We start from the raw sequence: 18,979 nt of genomic DNA on the forward strand, positions 1-18,979 counted from the left end.
GAAACGATCAAGGATTTGGATGGGGAAAGATAATAGGTGGTAGTGAACAGCTGTTTTGAAGGCCTGAAGGGAAGAATGGGATTGAACAGAGTGAGGGAGTTTATTTCAAAGGCGGGGAAAAAGAGGAATGAAAGAGTGAAGGTGAGAAGTGATTCATGATTTTGGTAGTTTTACCAGAAGGGGGTTGTTGGCGGACCTTGAGCGCCCTGTGGAAATATGGTGGGGACATATCACAGACAGAGCAAGGGGAGGGGGGGGGCGAGACCGAGACCGGAGAGGAGACGGTAGAGGACAGAAAGACCACCGACCTGCCTGCGGTGAGACAGTGAGAGGCCCAAAGACTCAGCCTCATCGCGGGAGATACCGATGATTCGAAATGCCTTGGTTTCCACAGCGTGAAGCCGAGAAAGGTGAGAGGCAGGAGCACCAACCCAGAGGGGAAAGCAGTACTCCATCAGGCTGCCAGATAGTGAGACCCAGAAGCTTGAATGAAAGGACATAACTTTTTACCATTATATGAAGAATTTGATATCCTTGACAACAAGATACAAAGCTTTTGTGAAAATCCTTGTATACATTCTTTATACACCATAAACTGACAATGATGCTATACATTTTGGGTGAAAAATCTGGTAACCGGTGACCTTGGAGGTGGAGTTGCACAGTATATTGAGTGATAAAACAGAGAAGGCAAAGAGGTACACATTGCTTTCACGCATTTTCCATCTCTAGGGACCCTAGCCTTAATAAAAATCACAATTAGCCTGAACTCCTTCTGACTGGTACCAATGACGAAGGGGTCTGGCTCAATGGTTATTAGGATGCATGCAAAGTTTTGAATCGAAAGGTTTCACGGTTTTGGAGTTACGGAGGACACGCACAAACTGACTGACACACTGACATGCTTTCTTTTTTGTTACTATAGAATATAGATGATATGAATATTTATTGGTAAAGTATTCAAGTTTTGTATTTTATTCAGTAAAATGTAATTGGGTAGATGAGGTTGTCATGATTGGATATCTTGCAGGATTCATCCATAATAATCACATTTCTGGATTTATCCTAAACGACATTTTGCTTATTGTCCCTTTATGTTTGTTTATTTTTCTACATATTCTCAGCTGGGTGGTGATCGGTGGTTCTGTGGGGGAAGCATGTGGAGTCCTGCACTCAGGAAAGGCATTGGTACTGAGGGGCATTGGGCGGCGAGAGGTGTGCACCCCTGTACTGAATGCGACAGCTGCTGGCAGTTTGCGATTCCATTTTACTGCTGGTCTGTGGTTTAACAGAACTTTATTGAATGTCATCAATTGGTGTTGCATTTTATTGTAGCCTTTTCAAAATTTGTTTTGTATTGATGTGTTTTTTGATATTGTGTTATATGATATTTGATTGCATTGCATTGTTTTGTGGACATACTAAATTGGAAGCATTGATGGAACAAAGGGAATGTCTCGACTCACAGCCTGGAACTTCATTTCAGCAAAATCGAGCCAAGGCAGAACCAAAATCTAAGTCTCCTTATGTAAAGGCAAAGGATTTAAGGCAAATGTCTTAAACCAGGATAACAAATCAAGTAAAAATAAACGAACACACCTAATCTTGGAAAGTTAAATATGCAAGACCTTTTGTTATGAGGTCGACAGTTGATCTTGCATCAAAGGTGCATCCACAACTTGTATTTCATGAAAGAGTAATCTGTATTTTTTGGAAACGATAAAGTGGAAAATTTTGGAAACAATTCACTACCATAACCTTTCATAAATTACACACCAAATTACACCATGATGGCCATGAAAACCAATACCAAGACAAAGATGTAATGCTATTTGAAACACAAATGCAATGACATATTGATATTTATCTAATGGGGCTGATGATGTAGTAAACCCATTGGCATACTCGATTGGTAGAGCTTGTGGAGACGATTTTTCATGATTTTGGTTTCATTCCTGCAAAATACTTATGCAAGTGGATATGCAGACGATGCTGTTCTGTTATGCCAGCTTTTTAAAAATTTAACACAGAGTTGGGGTTCATGGAGTCGTGAAATAACATTTGATGCGGGGGTTTTCACTGACACAGAAGGGAACAAGCTGACATTTGACGGACATATATGACCATGACCTAAAATAAAGGTGGGGGATGGTGAAGATCAGAAGGAATAAAAAAAAAAAAACGGAAATGATAAATATGGCAGTGAGCTGCATCTTTCAAGCAGTAGAGGGCGCATGAATTAACAGACACAGGAAGGTGATTCCACAGGCAGGGGAAGAGAGGGGTGATGAATAAGCAGGTAAGCTCACAATAAGGGGCTTTCACCCGAGTAAATCTGGGAACAGCTTGAATATCAAAATGGTAATGGGAGCAAAACAAGATGAGAAACAGTGGAATATTGAAGGACCACAAACCTAGATATAGTGAGAAAGCAGTCAGCCCTATTCTCCAACCTCTTTATGGATCATGCCAATGATATTCAGAGAACTTTTATCCACTGCTTCTCAGAGCGAGAGGTGGAATGCAGGTGCAGAAGTCCACAAGTGAGATCAGTTCTCTATTGCACCTTCAATAAATGATCCATAGGCCATGGGTGGTTCTGCTTAACCAAGGAAAGGCTGCCCCAGTGCAGAATACCCAACTCCACCTGACTTTGACAGCCAGGTTGGAGATGTGCTCTGCCAATGAGGGAGAGGTCATAGCTGATACTGAGTTCAAGCGACGGAGATACTTCGATTACCTTTGACGTCCCAGTGCAAAAGGTTGCAAATGCCTATCCCTGAAAACATTCCTTGTTCCCTCTTAATCTTTTGTGCCACTTTTCTCTTGTTTGTAGAACTGTCTCTGAATGTCTGTGCTCTAAAACTGTGAAACTGACGAGCTGTTTAAAAAAAAAAAAACTTTTCCTTTTTGTTAACTTTCTCCCCACAGTTTTCATTTTATGATTTGTGGTTTTGGTGATCAGTTCACTGTCTATTCCCTTTTTTGTATTCAGAGTCAATGCTCGTGGAAGAGTTAGAACATAGAACGGATCAGGACGCAACAGAACAAAAGGAACAGCAGAAAGTGAAAATGTCAACAGCAAGACCAATGGATAAAATATATGATGTGAGACAAGGGATGTGGGTAATGATGAGCTGGAGGGGAGAATGCAGGGGGTGAATAAGATGGAAACAGAAGCTAAATTTGAAGGGGAAAGGGGGGGGTGATGGTGGTTTAAAAGGTGTCATGGTGAACATGGTGAGATGGTGGTGAACAGCTATCTTGAAGCACCTGGAGGGAAGAATGAGATTGAAGAGAATGTGGAAGTTGGTTCCACAGGCAGGGAAAAAGAGGAACAAAAAAGAGGAAGTGCAGAGGAGCAGTGATTCTGGATTTTGGGAGTTTCACTGGAAGGGGGTTGCTGGTAGACAATGTGCACCCTGCAGAAACATGGAGGGTGAGGGAGGGGGTCAAAGCACGGAAAGGGCAGAGGGTGCAAGACCAGAGAGCAGGAGGTGGAAGAAGACAGTAAAATGTGATAAAAAAAGAAGACAGATCACCGACCTCTCTGTGATAGTAAAATGATAGGCCCATAGACTCAGACTTATCGCAGGAGATTCCAATGATCTTGAAGGCCTTGGTTTTCACGGCAATAAGCTGAGCAAGGTAAGAGGCACGGGCGAGAGAGAGAGAGAGAGAGAGAGAGAGAGAGAGAGAGAGAGAGAGAGAGAGAGAGAGAGAGAGAGAGAGAGAGAGAGAGAGAGAGAGAGAGAGAGAGAGAGAGAGAGAGAGAGAGACACACAGAGAGAGACACACAGAGAGAGACACACAGAGAGAGAGACACAGAGAGAGAAACACAGAGAGAAAGAGAGACACAGACAGAGACAGACAGAGACAGACAGAGACAGACAGAGACAGACAGAGACAGAGAGAGAGACAGAGAGAGAGACACAGAGAGAGACAGAGACAGACAGAGACAGACAGAGAGAGACAGAGAGAGAGACAGAGAGAGAGAGAGACAGACAGAGAGAGAGACAGAGAGAGAGAGAGACAGACAGAGAGAGAGAGAGACAGAGAGAGAGAGAGAGACACACAGAGAGAGAGAGAGACACAGAGAGAGAGAGAGAGAGAGAGAGACAGACAGAGACAGACAGAGACAGACAGAGACAGACAGAGACAGAGACAGAGAGAGAGACAGAGAGAGAGACACAGAGAGAGACACAGAGAGAGACAGAGACAGACAGAGACAGACAGAGAGAGACAGAGAGAGAGACAGAGAGAGAGACAGACAGAGAGAGAGACAGAGAGAGAGAGAGAGAGAGACAGACAGAGAGAGAGACAGAGAGAGAGAGACAGAGACAGAGACAGAGACAGAGACAGAGACAGAGACAGAGACAGAGACAGAGACAGAGACAGAGACAGAGACAGAGACATACAGACAGACACATATAGATATATCAGGGTTGAAAGACATGTTCCAAGTGTTTGACCAGTTTGTGATTTTTGGCAGGGTCTGAAGAAAGTGAAGAGGCTGCTGCACACTTATTTGAAAAATGAGGGATGTTATGGCAGAGAATGAAGTTATCAGCAAAGAGATAAAGATGATTTTACAGAGTGAGAGAGACCATTGATGAAGATTCGCATTAGGAATAGGAGTGGGCCCAGAACACTGACTTGGGCCAATCGAGCCTTGACAGGGAGAGGAGATGAAAGGATTCCGTTGAGAGCCACACTTTTGCTCAGAGAGTGGAGGAAGTTACTAACCCAAGAGTGGAGTGGCCTTGGATGCAATAGGCAGAGAGTTTGGAGAGCAAGACAGGATGCCAGTCTGTATTGAAAGCTTGAGATTTGTTTCGGGAAATGGCCGTGATCTTATGTCTGACATTGAGGGCCTCCATCAATTGTGGGGAGAGTAGAAGTAGCATGTCCAAGGTAGAATGACCTAGTCTTAATCCAAATTGGTCACCTGAAATGAGGTCATTGGGGAAAAGGAAGGATTTCAGATCAACTGCGAAGATGGATTCCATGACCTTGTTGATTGGAAGTAAGTTGATGGGTCTGTAGTTAAGAGGATCAGTTTTTGCACCTTTTTATGTAATACTGTAATGTTGGCTGATTTCCAAGCAGATGCAATATGACTGAGGACAAATGACAGGATGAAAAGTGCAGAGAGAGTAGAAGAGAGGTAGCAGGAAGAAATTAATGGGAGCAAGGTGTGATCAGCACATGTGGAGGGGTTCAGGGGTGAAATGGGAGAGATGATGATGTCATGATTGATGCACTCATTTATTCAATAACTGGAGCAAAGAGCTTGAGATAACAGACACAGGGGGAAGATTCTATAGAATAGAGAAGATGGCAGTGAAGTAATGGAAGTGGTTATGAGGCTTAAGCTTCAGGTATATTACAAAGTTATGATTTTTAGAAGAATGTATCAAGGGTCAGTGGCTGAGCAGAGAGAATCAAAGAACAGAAAGCAGCAACTCTGGAGGACAGGCTGTAAAGGACAGTAAATCTTCCAACCTGATTGTGATTAGTGCAAAGCATACTTTGGGACTCAACGTTTTGCTGAGAGATGCCAATGCCTGGAGGCTCTAATAATATTCTACTCTGTTTGGAGACACCTGTATCATGTCAGAGTGGGAGGGATGGGGGAGGGAGGGAAATATTCCATAGCACTTTAGATGAAGACTTTGTTCAGTATTTTGAGTTGATGACTCAGAAAAGAGTTAGCCATGCAGAGAATGCCACGGTGCTACACCTGGCCTTGTAGGCCATCTTGGAGATTTATTTATCCCATGAAAGATTGTGACTGAAAGCCTTTCCAAGAAACTCCAGAGAATGCACCTCACCCAGAGTCTTATCACAGAAGTAGACTGGATGATGCACCTGCTGATCCGTATGGAGGGAGAGAGTGAGAGTGTGAACTTTCCTGTATTGAAGGATATATTCCAGGCAGAGGACCAGGTATTTATTTTATCAATTTCAGCAGACAGGGATGCTACTTGTTGTCTTTCTGTCAGAGGTGTGAGGTGCTATCAGGCACAAGGTGGAGTCATCTGTTTAATGACTGGATTTTCAAAGACAGGAGGAATATTATTGATTTGTACAAAGAACAGGTTTGGCCTCTTTTTGCAGTTTTGAGAAACATCATCCTTTGGAGGAAGTGCTAAAAACCAGGTGTTTCTCCTGTGGTGTGGATTTGATTATTCAATCTTTTTCTTTCACAAGAGCAGGCCTTTTTTTCCTTTACACAAGAGCAGAGGCTGATATATTTTTAAAAAAAATAATTAATAAATGGGTTATGGGTGCATGTTTGCCCACATTGTCTCATTAGGAATTTTCTTCGTCTGTAACTATACCTTGACAGGTTCATGAGTCTCCATGCAGACTATATATCATGCAGACTGCAATATATCAGATTAAATCGGATCATGTTTCTGCCCACTGACTGAAAATGTTAATTTGCTAGAAGTGATAATTTTGTGGGCCAGATCTCCATGTTAATTCTCATGTCTCTGTGTGTGCAGGTGGGGGAGCATGTGAGGCTGGGCAAAGCCCTCGCAAGGACGTCACTGTGTTTGCAGAACCAGGTGGAGGACCAGTTCAAAAACTCGAGGATCTTCAATCCAACACCTACCTCGTGGGTTTGAGAGCTTTTTGTAATATGCTTCAAATGGTTTCACATTCAATATCTCAATTATGCTGATGAGTATTTCTTGATTATGTCTGTTATTATTTTACAGAATCCTGGACTAGTTTCACTTCCAATACCAGCAGAACTGATGCTGCCCTCTGTGAGGTTCTGTCTCCGCCAAGCAGCTCATGATGGGCTTGGCCGCCATGCTTGGGCGATTGACGCAATGCGACTCCTACCACGCATCACCTCCAATGTCTCACACCTGCTTCAGTTTTCCTTGAATTTGGGATGTGATTCTGACAGTCCAGAGGACAGGTATGATTGTGAATAACCTCTTTGTTGATACAATAAAACAAGTCACTTCCAGTTTTACAGTATACTCACTTCCAAACTCATGAGGATTGAGTACTTCAATTTTAGGTAATTTCATTTCGTTTCATATATGTAGCCAATGGCTGCTGGTTGCATCATTGCTGGGAGCACAGCTGTGCCACTGATGAAATGACCGCTGTAGGTTAGGGCAGGGATTTGTAATTTGGTCATGGTGCTGGCGATAGCTCGCCTACTCTTCATGAATGACACCTTAGGATCTTTAATTTCCACCAACTAATGCTGGCAGATGGGACACCCAGTTTAAAAGTCCCATGTAATTCAAAAGTTTCTGGTTATTTATATATTAACTTGACCTTCCTAGTGAAGAAATCACCCGTTTCTTTTTTAAAACCAACAATGGGATAATTAGACCAATATTTTGAATACTTGTAGTGCTTTTCACAACTTGCTATGCCCCGCCCCTCAAAAAAGTGGAGTTCAGCGAACCGCAGGTCACGTGACCGTTGACGTCATCTCCAGAACGCGACTCGTTCAGAGTCGATTGATGAGACGTCGCGCGCCGTATAAAGTACGTACAAATGTATTGTGCACATGTGCTTGCTATCTCACCGATCATCTTAATTCCTGTGATTGTTTCGCGAAAGTTTTCAAGAGTTTCAGCCTTACTTTCGAAAATGCCTGCAAGATGTATCTTAGCAGGATGCAGCAATACAAGCAAAGACGGTGTAAGCCTTCATGTATTCCTGAAAGATGATAATCGTCGGAGAATATGGACATCTAAAGTGAAGCTGACGAGGGGAAACTGGAAAGGCCCCAGCGACACGAGTGTCATTTTCAGTGCCCACTTCGAAGACGGTAACCTTGATCACGTGCTCTATTCGCTGTTCAGTTTGATGAAGTTGAGGAGGCTGAAACCTGATGCAGTACCAATCATCAAAAGCAATGTCATCCGATAAATCCGTCGTCCGTCCAACTCGTCCGATAAATCTGACGTGCTGTAGCTTTCTTTTATTATTCTCTTTTCTTCATTGTTTTCTACTGGCGCTACATGACGACAGTAGGAATTAAATAAATAAATATGCAACAGAACGTCAGATTTATCGGACTACTCCAGACAATTGTGTCGCAAGGTGTGTTCTGCACACAAGTTTTCATCGTATCCGGACAGCGAGATTGCTTCGTGTTATGCGCGGAAAGATACGGCCGATGACACGCGTCGGCCTTGCTTGTGATTCATTCGCCGCGGAGCAACATGTCCGCTGCGCTGCGCTGGTCATGTCACCTCACTAAAATATTTCTGATATCGAGCAGTATGCAAGTCAAATTTACATTATTGAATTACGAATAGGATTTAGTCTAACCAGATGTAATTGCCAAGTCTTCCTTCGATGTCCTCCCGATCATCATGAACTCCGGGAATTTTATCGCCAGTTTCCTCTGCTTGTCCTGCTTCGGGCCCGAACTGGTAAGGCCGTATTCCATTTCCAGCTACCTCAACTTCACCTCCCGCGACTACGTTATCCGACAATTCTCCATCTGATTCAGACTAAAATTCTTCATTTCTCTCACACTCACTGTCGCTACCAGACAAATCAAAGTCCATGCCATCCATGATTCAAAACCAAATGTTTGATTTTTTAAAAGCAGAAATGAACGAAGCGTTTGAGTCAATCAATCGAATGTGGAAACACACAGAAAGCCAATACAATCACGTAGACCACCAACCCGAGTAATTTGCGTGCAGCATTTGTTGTTCTGGAGATGACGTCATGTGGGTTACGCGTCGTTCAGTAGATTTCGCCAGAATTTTTAGGGGCGTTCCCTAAGAGGTTTGTTTTTTTAATTTTACATTTTACAGAACGAGTATTGTGAAAAAACAGTCAGATCTGAAATCACGATGAAAAACTCCTTCAGGACACATATATATATATATATATATATATATATATATATATATATATATATATATATATATATATATATATATATATATATATATATATATACTCGTAAAGGTGCCCGTCTTGGACGGGTGTCACTGGCAACATATGGTAAAAGACAAATAGCATGAATGTATTTTAAACAATATATTATATCATTTTTATCCATTGATTATCATTCAGGTTTTCCCCTTCAACTGTCCCGCAGTAGCTCCACTTCGATGACATTACCACGTAGTTTAGTGACTACACAACGTGTACCATTTGTGAGTTCCGCAGAATCCATAGAGCGCATTAAAATTACAGGGCACCCTACTTTAAAGTGATCCAAAAGGCCGGATCAGTTTCATGTACATATTCATATCTTGTAGATTTTAGCTGATTCTGTAACTGTTAACAGCATGTCGATCGGATGGTTCTGTGAATTTCTACGGTAGTAAACAGAAGTACGACTTAAGCCTGTACGCCACTATGCGAAGACCCGAGGACCTAATATTTCACAACAAGCTAAAAACTCACAAAATTTGAAGATATTTTATATAAACATTTTATTATAATATCAATTAAATATCATTTTTATCCATCGATAATATGAATTGTTCTGCACAACTATATTTGGTCTCCTGGGATCTGCGCATCCATCCACGATCTATGTTCTAATGAAGTGCAGTAGGAATAATAAAAACAGCACCGTGCGGGAGTGTAGGTAATCGCTCCAAAGCTCTCGGAAAGCCTTAAAATGCATCACGATCGGTTTGATTGTGAACAGATATACGGACGGATGGACATCGAGACCGGTTTCATTAGGTCATCATGAAGGAACCGCTTGATATTATGCATTGAAATAGACATATGAATACTCAAGTGAGTTTATTATATGTCTATGATTGATAGCTTATTGACAGCTTAATAACATGAGCAATTTACTATGGCGTATAGTGATTAATAATAACTTACTCTACAAAAGGTTTTACAAACTCATCTTCGTGGTCCTCTAAAAAATGGGAAACATTTTTATTTCTTTTTTGTGCAATAATTCCTCTCATTTTGCAAATGGAGAACATGAACTGTTTAACTACCATAATCATCAAAACGAATTTTGAGGGGCCTCTTAAGGAAGACAATAATATCATCTATATTAATATTTCGGCACGCCCCTTTTTTGTTCCACCATCAAATTTTCCACCATCAGATTATTATATATGTCAAAGCTTGTTTAATTTCATGCAGGAACAAAAATCCGATGGTGGAACAAAAAAAGGGGCGTACCGAAATATTAATATATATATATATATATATATATATATATATATATATATATATATATATATATATATATATATATATATATGCAATTCGGTGCTTTTGAGTGTCATGGGACCTTTGACGTCCACCTCAAGGACAACACACACATTGATGCCTCATCCTGCTTGTGAGATACCAAGATAACAGTTTATAGTTGGGCCAAGATTCAATCCCAGGCCAGATAGCTCAGAACTGAGCTTGCATATGTTAAAGCCATCCTGCTAGCTCTTCATTTTAGGTAGGACATCATCATCTGGTAGGCTGGTGAATATTCTACCCATGTCATTTTTTTTAATATATCTGAGCTTACCCTGATCTGGAGATGCATAGTAAATCACCAACCTTTGTTTTGAGAAGAATACGGTTGTGGGGGTAGTTGGAGGAATTTAATAGGGAATTTAGCATTGAATAGAGTAGTTTGGTCCATGGATGTGTAGGAGGCATCTTGATGTAATTAAGTAGGGAAACTGTGAGCTTAAATGTTACGTGTCACCATACAGGAGGTGGTGCGGTATTAATTAGCTCGGGAGTAAGAATAAGTTTCCCTAGTATGTTATTGCCCCCCTGTGAATTTTTCCCTATGTTCTTATATTTTAAGATTGGCAATAAAGGTGGGGAAACATGACCCGAAAACAACTAGAAGTGGGCAGAAGCCCCGCCTCCAAGAGTGACAGCAGGTGAAGTCACGCTCCCAAGGCTGATGATTGATGGGTGTGACGTCAGAAGCTAGCTGAGCAGGTGGAAGCCCTGCCTTCCCCGGTGTCGTGTGAGCAGGTCATGCCCCGGAGTTGGAGCATTGAAAGGCATGATCGAAGAGGAAGGGTTGGTTGCACATTTTGAGAGGCGAGAGAGAAAGAGCGCATGAGAGAGAAGGTGGGGGTTCAAGGTGAGCGTACGCACAAAGCAAGACGCTGGTCTTTGGTTCTTGGTTGAGTTGTGAGAAACAGACCCTGAGCCTCATGTATGTCATCACGGGTCGGTGAGGACCATTGATGCACGAAGCGGTTGCACTTGGTTTTGGTTTTGGTTTTGTGCCTTGGTGTTGAGTGCCACTCGCGGAGTGCCTGGCTTATGTTTGTCCTGCTACGAGAGAAGTGAGGTCCATTTTGTGTGCATCTGCACATGCTGGTGGAAGCGCCTCGATTCGAAGTTCCACAAAGACCAAGCTCTGGACCAAGCTCAGTACAACAATACTCAAAATGAAGGATTTTCTATTTATTTTGTTTTCCATTTGTCTGTATTTGAGTCCATGTGGAGAGGTGCCTCGACTTTAGGATTTATTTACTTCACATTTTTATCATTACCTTTTGAATTATTGTCCTTTGTAAATATTTGTTCATTTTCATTAAATGTGTTCATTTTAATAAACTGTATCCGTGTATTTGTTGTGGGGTTTGAATACAACAACCCCCCCTCCCCACTTGTGCTGTCCCCTGCACATCCATCCCCCATGCCTCCGCCCCTCCACCATGGCACCCCATGCCCTTCGACCACGTGTGATAATCTCTGAGGATCATCGTGTCCGCCTCCTATTAATAAGGAATTACTCCATCGTCTGGGGGCTGGCGGTGTTAACTGCCCATCACCACAGTTTGTGTCGGGGGTTTAACCTTAGCTGCTATCCCCGTGACAATATTAATAGCTGTCTTTATCCAGGATTTGTGAAGAACAAGTTCAGTTTTTGGACACCAGTGCACTTTATTTTAAGACTTATGCGAGATAAAATGGAGAAAAACTTCAACTCCTTGGAGGACATTTTTGGAATTACTAATATTCTTCTGATCAGAATGGTATTGAGCATTACATGATTTCCCATATCACTCTTTTAGTACTGTACTCCCTTCTGAGATGTATAGCACGAGTTACATTTTAAATCCCTAAAATGAATGACTGATGATCTGACTCATAACTCACATTTTGGTGGTTCACCAAAATAATGTTAGTCTTCATATACATGAGAGTTGTGTTCTAAAGAAATACCAATTGTTACAATGAAACTTTGTGGTAAAGAAAGGCAACTTTGGTGGATAATCTTGTTTTAAATAATGAATTAAAACTCAATGTACCCAGGAGTGAAAGGTAGATTTTTTTTGTTTATTATAAATTTATATTAAGCCACTGTGGATGAATAAAATAAAACTCTATTGTGGTTAATGCATTTTTCACTCGTTACAGGCATTGAATGGAGGGTAGACAATAGACATAAGGAGTGCAATGTGGTTTATTGATTGTATAATTGCATTAAAGCATCTGCAGTGTCCGTATAGCTTGCTGGTGTTTCAAAATGATACGGACAATACATGGAATTTGCTTCCATCTTACTTGCTGGATAGAGGGAGACACTATTTGCCAAACCTCTGTGGTGAGGCTCAATGGAATGGGTAAATAGAATAAAATGTAATTGCTCAGTGAAATGGTTAATTCAGCTTTTTCCTTAAGCCTTTCACCATGTCATTTGATTAAGGCCCCTCTCTCTGAAGGCTAAAATATAGTGTACGGTAGATGTACTCCACTGGCCAAAAGTTTTAGAACACCCCCATTTTTGCAGTTTTTACTGAAATTTAAGCAGTTTAATGTTTCAATATACTCTGAAATTAAAGCAGAGAACAAATAAACAATTGCAGATAAAAAAGAAATCATGGAATCGTTTTGTTGAACAAAATTTAATCTAAATTTTGGACTCATCAAAGTAGCCACCTTTTGCAGATATAACAGCTGAACATACTCGTGGCATTCTTTCTGCAATGGAAATCAAATATTGTTCGGAAAGTTCTTCCCAACACTGTTGCAGAGGTTCCCACAAATGTTTTGCACTTGTAGGTTGCTTTGCTTTCACCCTTCTGTCCAGTTCATCCCAAACTAGCTCGATGGGGTTTAAGTCTGGACACTGTGCTGGCCATTCCATGATTTGAAGCCTACCGTCTTTTTCTTTTCTTCTAAGGTAGTTCTGACATAGCCTGGAGGTATGTTTTGTGTCGTTATCTTGCTGTGGGATGAACCCCTGACCAACTAGGCATAGACCAGAGGGTATTGCATGGCGCTGCAAAATGCGGTGGTCGCCCTTTTAGTTCAGGGTGCCAGTCACTCTGTGCAAGTCGCCGACTGGATCCAGCAAAAGAGCCCCAGATCATCATGCTTCCTCCTCCATGTCTGACAGTTGGTGTCACACACTGAGTAACCATCCTTTCGCCTACTCGACGGCGTACAAAAACCCTGCGTGATGAACCGAAGATTTCAAATTTTGATTCATTGGTCCAGAAGACCTTCTTCCAGTTTTCAGTAGTCCATTGGCAGTGGTTCATGGCCCAGGCAAGACTCTTTTTCTTAATTTGCCATCTCAGGAATGACTTTCTTACTGCCACTCGACCTGTCAAACCTGCAGCTCGAAGTCTTCTCTTCACAGTTAAAACTGAGACTTCCTTACTTTGAACAGTGTTAATCTGTGCTTGAAGCTGCTGTCCTGTGAGCCGCCTATCATGCAAGCTGTTGACTCTCAGAAACTTGTCTTCTGATTGTGTTGTGGCTTTGGGTCTGCCAGATCTCTTCCTTTCAGTTTCCACCAGTTTCCAAGTGCCTTTTGATGGTGTAGGAAACTGTACTCACTGACACCTTGGCCTCTTTGCAATTTCTCGAAAGGAAAGACCGACACTTTTAAGGGTTATAATGGTCTGTCTGTCTTCCTTTGTTAATTGTCTTTTTCTCGCCATTATGATAGCAATATACTACTTCCTGCAGTGCAATATTCTCCAAATAATTCTTCAGAGGGTGTAGCAACACAGTCTGTTCCAACACTGCTTTTATACAGAGAGAGGGTTTGTAACTAATCAACAAAAGTTGGGACACCTGTAGGAATTGTTTGCATCAACTTTCAAGGCTTAATTTACTTCCATTGCTGCAGACCAGCTGCAGTTGCTAACCCATTACTGGTTCCCTGAAAAGGGCCTTTTTTAACGACTCTGAAATTTACATTATTTTTCAGTTTTTGGTGACCTAAACTTTTTTTTTAACCTCTGGCAGTTTACCGCTTAGCTTTGTACCATTTTAGGTTATTCACTGGACTTGAACTGCTTAAATTTCAGTAAAAACTGAAAAATGGGGGTGTTGTAAAACTTTTGATCCATAGAGTATATGAAAATGCATATCACTTTGGATGATATTGAGGATGATGATGATGATGATATCACGCTAAACTTGCAATTGGTTTCTCTCTGCAGGGTGGCTGTAGAATACTCAACCAACGAAGGCCGCACTTGGGCGCCTTTGCACTATCCGTGCCTACCTTTCTCCTGCCAGGGCCATCATTGGCCATATCAATCAAGTTACAGTGTCCCCAACTACGGCAGGTGTTGCTTTAATGTGAATGCACAGAGAGATGACATTCAACTATAACAATGATGTCCAATGTAACCTCCAATCTAAATTTAAGATCTAAGAGTTTTCTTCCACTTCCTTTGTCTTGGATGAAAATATGCACCTGCCTTGCCCAATCAGCACAAAATGTCCAAAGAATAATAAACAGTGAGAAACAAGATGTTCATCATTCCACAAATGAATCTATTAAATGCTAATTTAGGAGCATTGAACTTATTAAAATTCGAACTTGTGAAGGTGAGACTTAAAAAAATTGTTACAGCCACAGCCTGTTCCAGTTATATATACATACCATACACAGACAGACATATATATTTATATATATATATATATATATATATATATATATATATATATATATATATATATATATATTACGGTTCTCAGAACCGTTTGCATACAACATACAGTTGTCCTGAGTCAGTTATTCCATTAATATACGTGTAGTTAGGTCCCTACCTTTTGTTTCGTGGGAAAGCAAGGGGGTGCATTGCGATGGGCTATTAGTTAGGATTAATAAATCATTTTTCCCCTTTTATTTTATTCCCTCCTTTTTCTGAGGTAAATTCATCTCGCTTGCTACCCTCATTTCACTGGCCACAGCGTACCACCATCTACCCGCTGTATCCGGAGTCTCTTTTTTTGAGGCAAAATCCCGACGTTCGCTATGAAAGCCGCATTGGCATCCACATTCCCAAACCCAGACATGCGCGGTGTGGGTGGGCTAAACTAGCGTCTGACCAAAACCCCACCCAGAAAGGCGGACCACATGAAGGCCCGGTCCAATCGGGATGCTCGGATTGGACGATGATGTCGGTTTCGCCATGGTTCCTCCGTGATCTATACAGAACGGAGCAATCCTCAGAGTTGGGGCGAAGTTGGGGTGGATGGAAAGGAAGAAGTCGGTTGGAGTTGTTGGATGCGAAGGTATTGAGTTGAATGAGAAGGTTGTCGTTGGATGGGAAGGTTGTTGTTGTGGGAGGCCGTTGGAAAGAGAAGTGCGAAAGGGAATTGAAGGAGTTGTTGCGAAGGTGTTCCGGCTGCTTGGCTCTGCTTACATCTCACCTCGACGGCCAGCCTACTGGTCCCCACTGACACGACCTCGACCAAACCTCTTACCTGGTCCTGTCTACTGCTCCATTCTCAGCCTTGGACTCTGCTCTTCTCCACTCGGGCTCCTGCTACAGACACGATTACCACTCGTACGGCTGTGGACCGAACTACACAACTTTTGTCGGGTGCCGCACCATGGAGCATCCCTTCCCCAAAACGCTCAGGTACCGAGAAACTGTAACCTCAACTCTCTCCCTCGCTGGCTGCAAAAGTTCCTTTCACAATTTGGTCTACTTTGTCTGAGTGTGTGTCTGAGAGTGTTGGCGCCTGTCCGTTTAGTAAGCCTGTATAAGATCTTTCATTGTTGTGATTGTTGCTTTATTAATCTCGCGTCAAGTCTGCACTGTGTCTGCTTTGTAAGTTTCTTGTATAATTGTCGCACCCCACACCTCTCATCTTTCCCTGCATTACATCCCCAATCAACCCTTTGTTGTGCCACATGCTTTTCCTCGCTTGCTGTAAATAAATAATAATCATTAGAAATGTTCCCATCTCGCCTTTGTCTTTTCCTCCTTTGGTCCAGCATGGTTCGGATCTAAGTTTAGCCGGTTCTTTATTCCCAATAATCCGTTCCTTCTTGATGGTATGTCATTGACAGTGCTGCTTGGCTGCATCCGATCCGGAAAGGTGATCCGTAGTTGGTAGAGTTATCCAGTTCGGACAAGGAGTACCGAGGGCATGGTTCCCCGGTGGTTAAACCGCGTGGTTAATTCGGTAACCTGATTCTAGACAGGAGGACCCTAGGTCACGCGGTTGAGTTATTGGCGTCCACGGTCGGTTAAGCGACCCACCGCGTCACAGAATTATCCGTGAGTGACGGCCTACAATTCCAGGGAGTCCGGTGGGAATTGACATAGCTTTCCCCAACCTAGTGGTCTTCTCACCCAACGGTACGGACGGCGGTTCATGGCGGACCAAGACAAGCTGGTTCAGGTGGGTTCTGAAATAATGTTGGAGGAATCCTTGGCTCAGGACGACAGTTTTGAGGGAGATCAGTCCCTGCAGCCATACCCAGAGGTAACATTGGGGGCAACGGCAACAGCGACAATGCTTGAGGACCCCCTGCATCAAATTTCCCCCACTGAGGACCGAGCAATCCCTATCGGATCCACACCCGATCATAGCAGATCAGCTTCTCCCAAGCCATTTGACATGAATCAGATGGTGGAGATACTAACACAAATGATGGAACGGGGGCAAAACCAACAGAGGAATGATATGCAAAACTTACAAAACCGAATGGATGTGAATAAGTAAGCACTGAAGGGGGATATGCAAACACTGAAAGGGGATATGCAAAACATGGGAATAAACTTACGAACACAAATGAAGGCGGGTCAGGAGGAAATGAAGGCGGAGGTTGCAAAAGTAAAGGGCGAAATGCAAAACATGATCGGAGAATGGCGGATGAGATCAGTACTGTACGTGAAGAAATAACCGAGTTGAGGGGGAGTGTGGAGGCTGTTCGGACCACGATGACGACGGGCAAGGTCGAGGTGACGAGTGAAACCACAATAGTCAAGAGGGAAACCTGTGAACTTGGACTGGTAGAGACAAAGTGCCAGGAATTGGGCATCATAAAAGAGACGCAGAAATGAAAAGAGGTGAAGGAATTGCACAAAATAAAAGAGGAGCACACACACAAATAGAAATGGTAAGGGATATTGAGATTGAGCATGTGGAATGTTTTGAGACCCAGTGCGAGGGTCGGAATAACCTCCCGCAGGAACAAGGGGAGACGATATGCTCCCTCGAGACAGACCGTGACGAAGTGAGTCCAGTAAGGCTGTACGAGGTAGAGCGGTGGCATGGTGCGAAAGAACGCATGCCTAGCTTTGGGGGGATAGAAGCCCCGGGATCTCTTGGGCTAACACAAGCCCCCGATGTGAGTGTGCCGGAGTGTGTGTCAAAACGCTTGAGTAGTGCAAATGACATGGCACGTGTGAGTGCACCTGAGGAAATGGGACACGGACCGACCCATACGGGAGTCGTGGGTCATGTAACGGACGGAATTATTTCGGAAACCGCGCCGGCTCCGCGGGCCGCTGCGTGCGAGATTCGTTCCGTTTGGCGAACGGCCCAAGAGCGGACGATTACGTGATGGGAAGCCAGCACCGAAACGATCTGTGCCAGGTACAAGAGCAGAGCGTGGATGGCTAAAATGGAGGAAAATTGAGGGATCGAGTGAATTTGGCAAGAGTATGACCCCGAGTGAGCATGTGTGCGGGGCCCGACGTGCTGCACGCCGCAAGTGGTGTTCGCGGAGCGAGTCTCGAGGGCGACACCGCCGGGCCCGTCTGCATGGCGGACCTCACGGAGCGGGCCATGTGCGAGTGACGTCCACGGGGATCTCGCAGCACGAAGGCCAGGTGGGTAACGCACAGTGGCTCATGTGGTGGATGGCTCGAAAGCGAGCGTGTAATGCGATTAACGGGGTGACGTTACGCTCTCATGTATCAGCCAAACGAAAGGGACGAAAGTACTGTAAACTGCCACCCTGGAGACGCCAGACTCCTTGAGCCTTGCCACGAGTAGACGAAGCCCGGCCAGGGTGTAGCTAACATCCTCGTCGGGGGAAAAGGAGCATTAGTTAGGGGAAGGGTTTAGCGTTCGATAGACCGGCCTCATGGGGGCATGAGCCGTCCTCCATGGGGCGATAACACGAGTTCGGGTGAATTTAGGATAGAAATATAAGGGTATGTTCTGTTGAACATATGAGTCCCCTCGGACCATGAAGCCATCGTTCTTGTTGTTAAAGGCTGTTATGGGAACACAGAAATATGGGTATGTTTAGCAGCGTCATCATGGTTGGCGTCTCGCAATATAATATATAAGAGCGATTAAAAATACCGTTTTTTCCTCACATCTTCATGTCTGTCAAAAAACCAGTGTCAACGTGCACAACTACAGCTCATAACCTATCCATTGAGGTGTTTTTCGGCCCCCCCTGCTTTCCCGTTTTCACGCTACTGTCCACACAAAATTCATCAATCAATTCTATACAGAGTCTGGGGGACTCAATTAGAAATGGATTTGAGAACATGGACAGACATGGAACGTGTAGTGGGGACGTAGATTAGCTACGTCGAGTTAAATGGAATGTTCATTTGAATAAGGGATGACGGGGAGTATGAGTTAGTTAGGGGAACGTAGCTGGTGGAGCGTCAGTGTGATGTAAAAAATAAAATAAAACCAAGAAGAAAGAAACATGATGAGTGAACGTGGGTCATCGGGCCGGAGTGTGAATGGAGTGAATGTGGAATGCATGGTGCGAACGAATAATTGGCGGAGGAGT

General features: G+C 43.3%; 1 protein-coding gene across 1 annotated transcript in view; it reads left to right on the forward strand.

The window, feature by feature from the left end:
- Positions 1 to 18,979, forward strand: part of RELN (reelin) — a 346,725-nt gene that overhangs the window by 76,511 nt on the left and 251,235 nt on the right. The window contains exons 12-15 of the mRNA XM_085894992.1: positions 1,125 to 1,276; positions 6,513 to 6,625; positions 6,729 to 6,937; positions 14,415 to 14,543. Of these exons, the coding sequence (XP_085751118.1) occupies positions 1,125 to 1,276; positions 6,513 to 6,625; positions 6,729 to 6,937; positions 14,415 to 14,543 (603 nt within the window). The remainder of the gene's footprint in view (positions 1 to 1,124; positions 1,277 to 6,512; positions 6,626 to 6,728; positions 6,938 to 14,414; positions 14,544 to 18,979) is intronic.

Source organism: Eptatretus burgeri, chromosome 9 (genome assembly GCF_056783735.1).
Source record: "Eptatretus burgeri isolate ZD-2024b chromosome 9, Ebu_testis_v1, whole genome shotgun sequence".
NCBI lineage: Eukaryota > Metazoa > Chordata > Myxini > Myxiniformes > Myxinidae > Eptatretus > Eptatretus burgeri.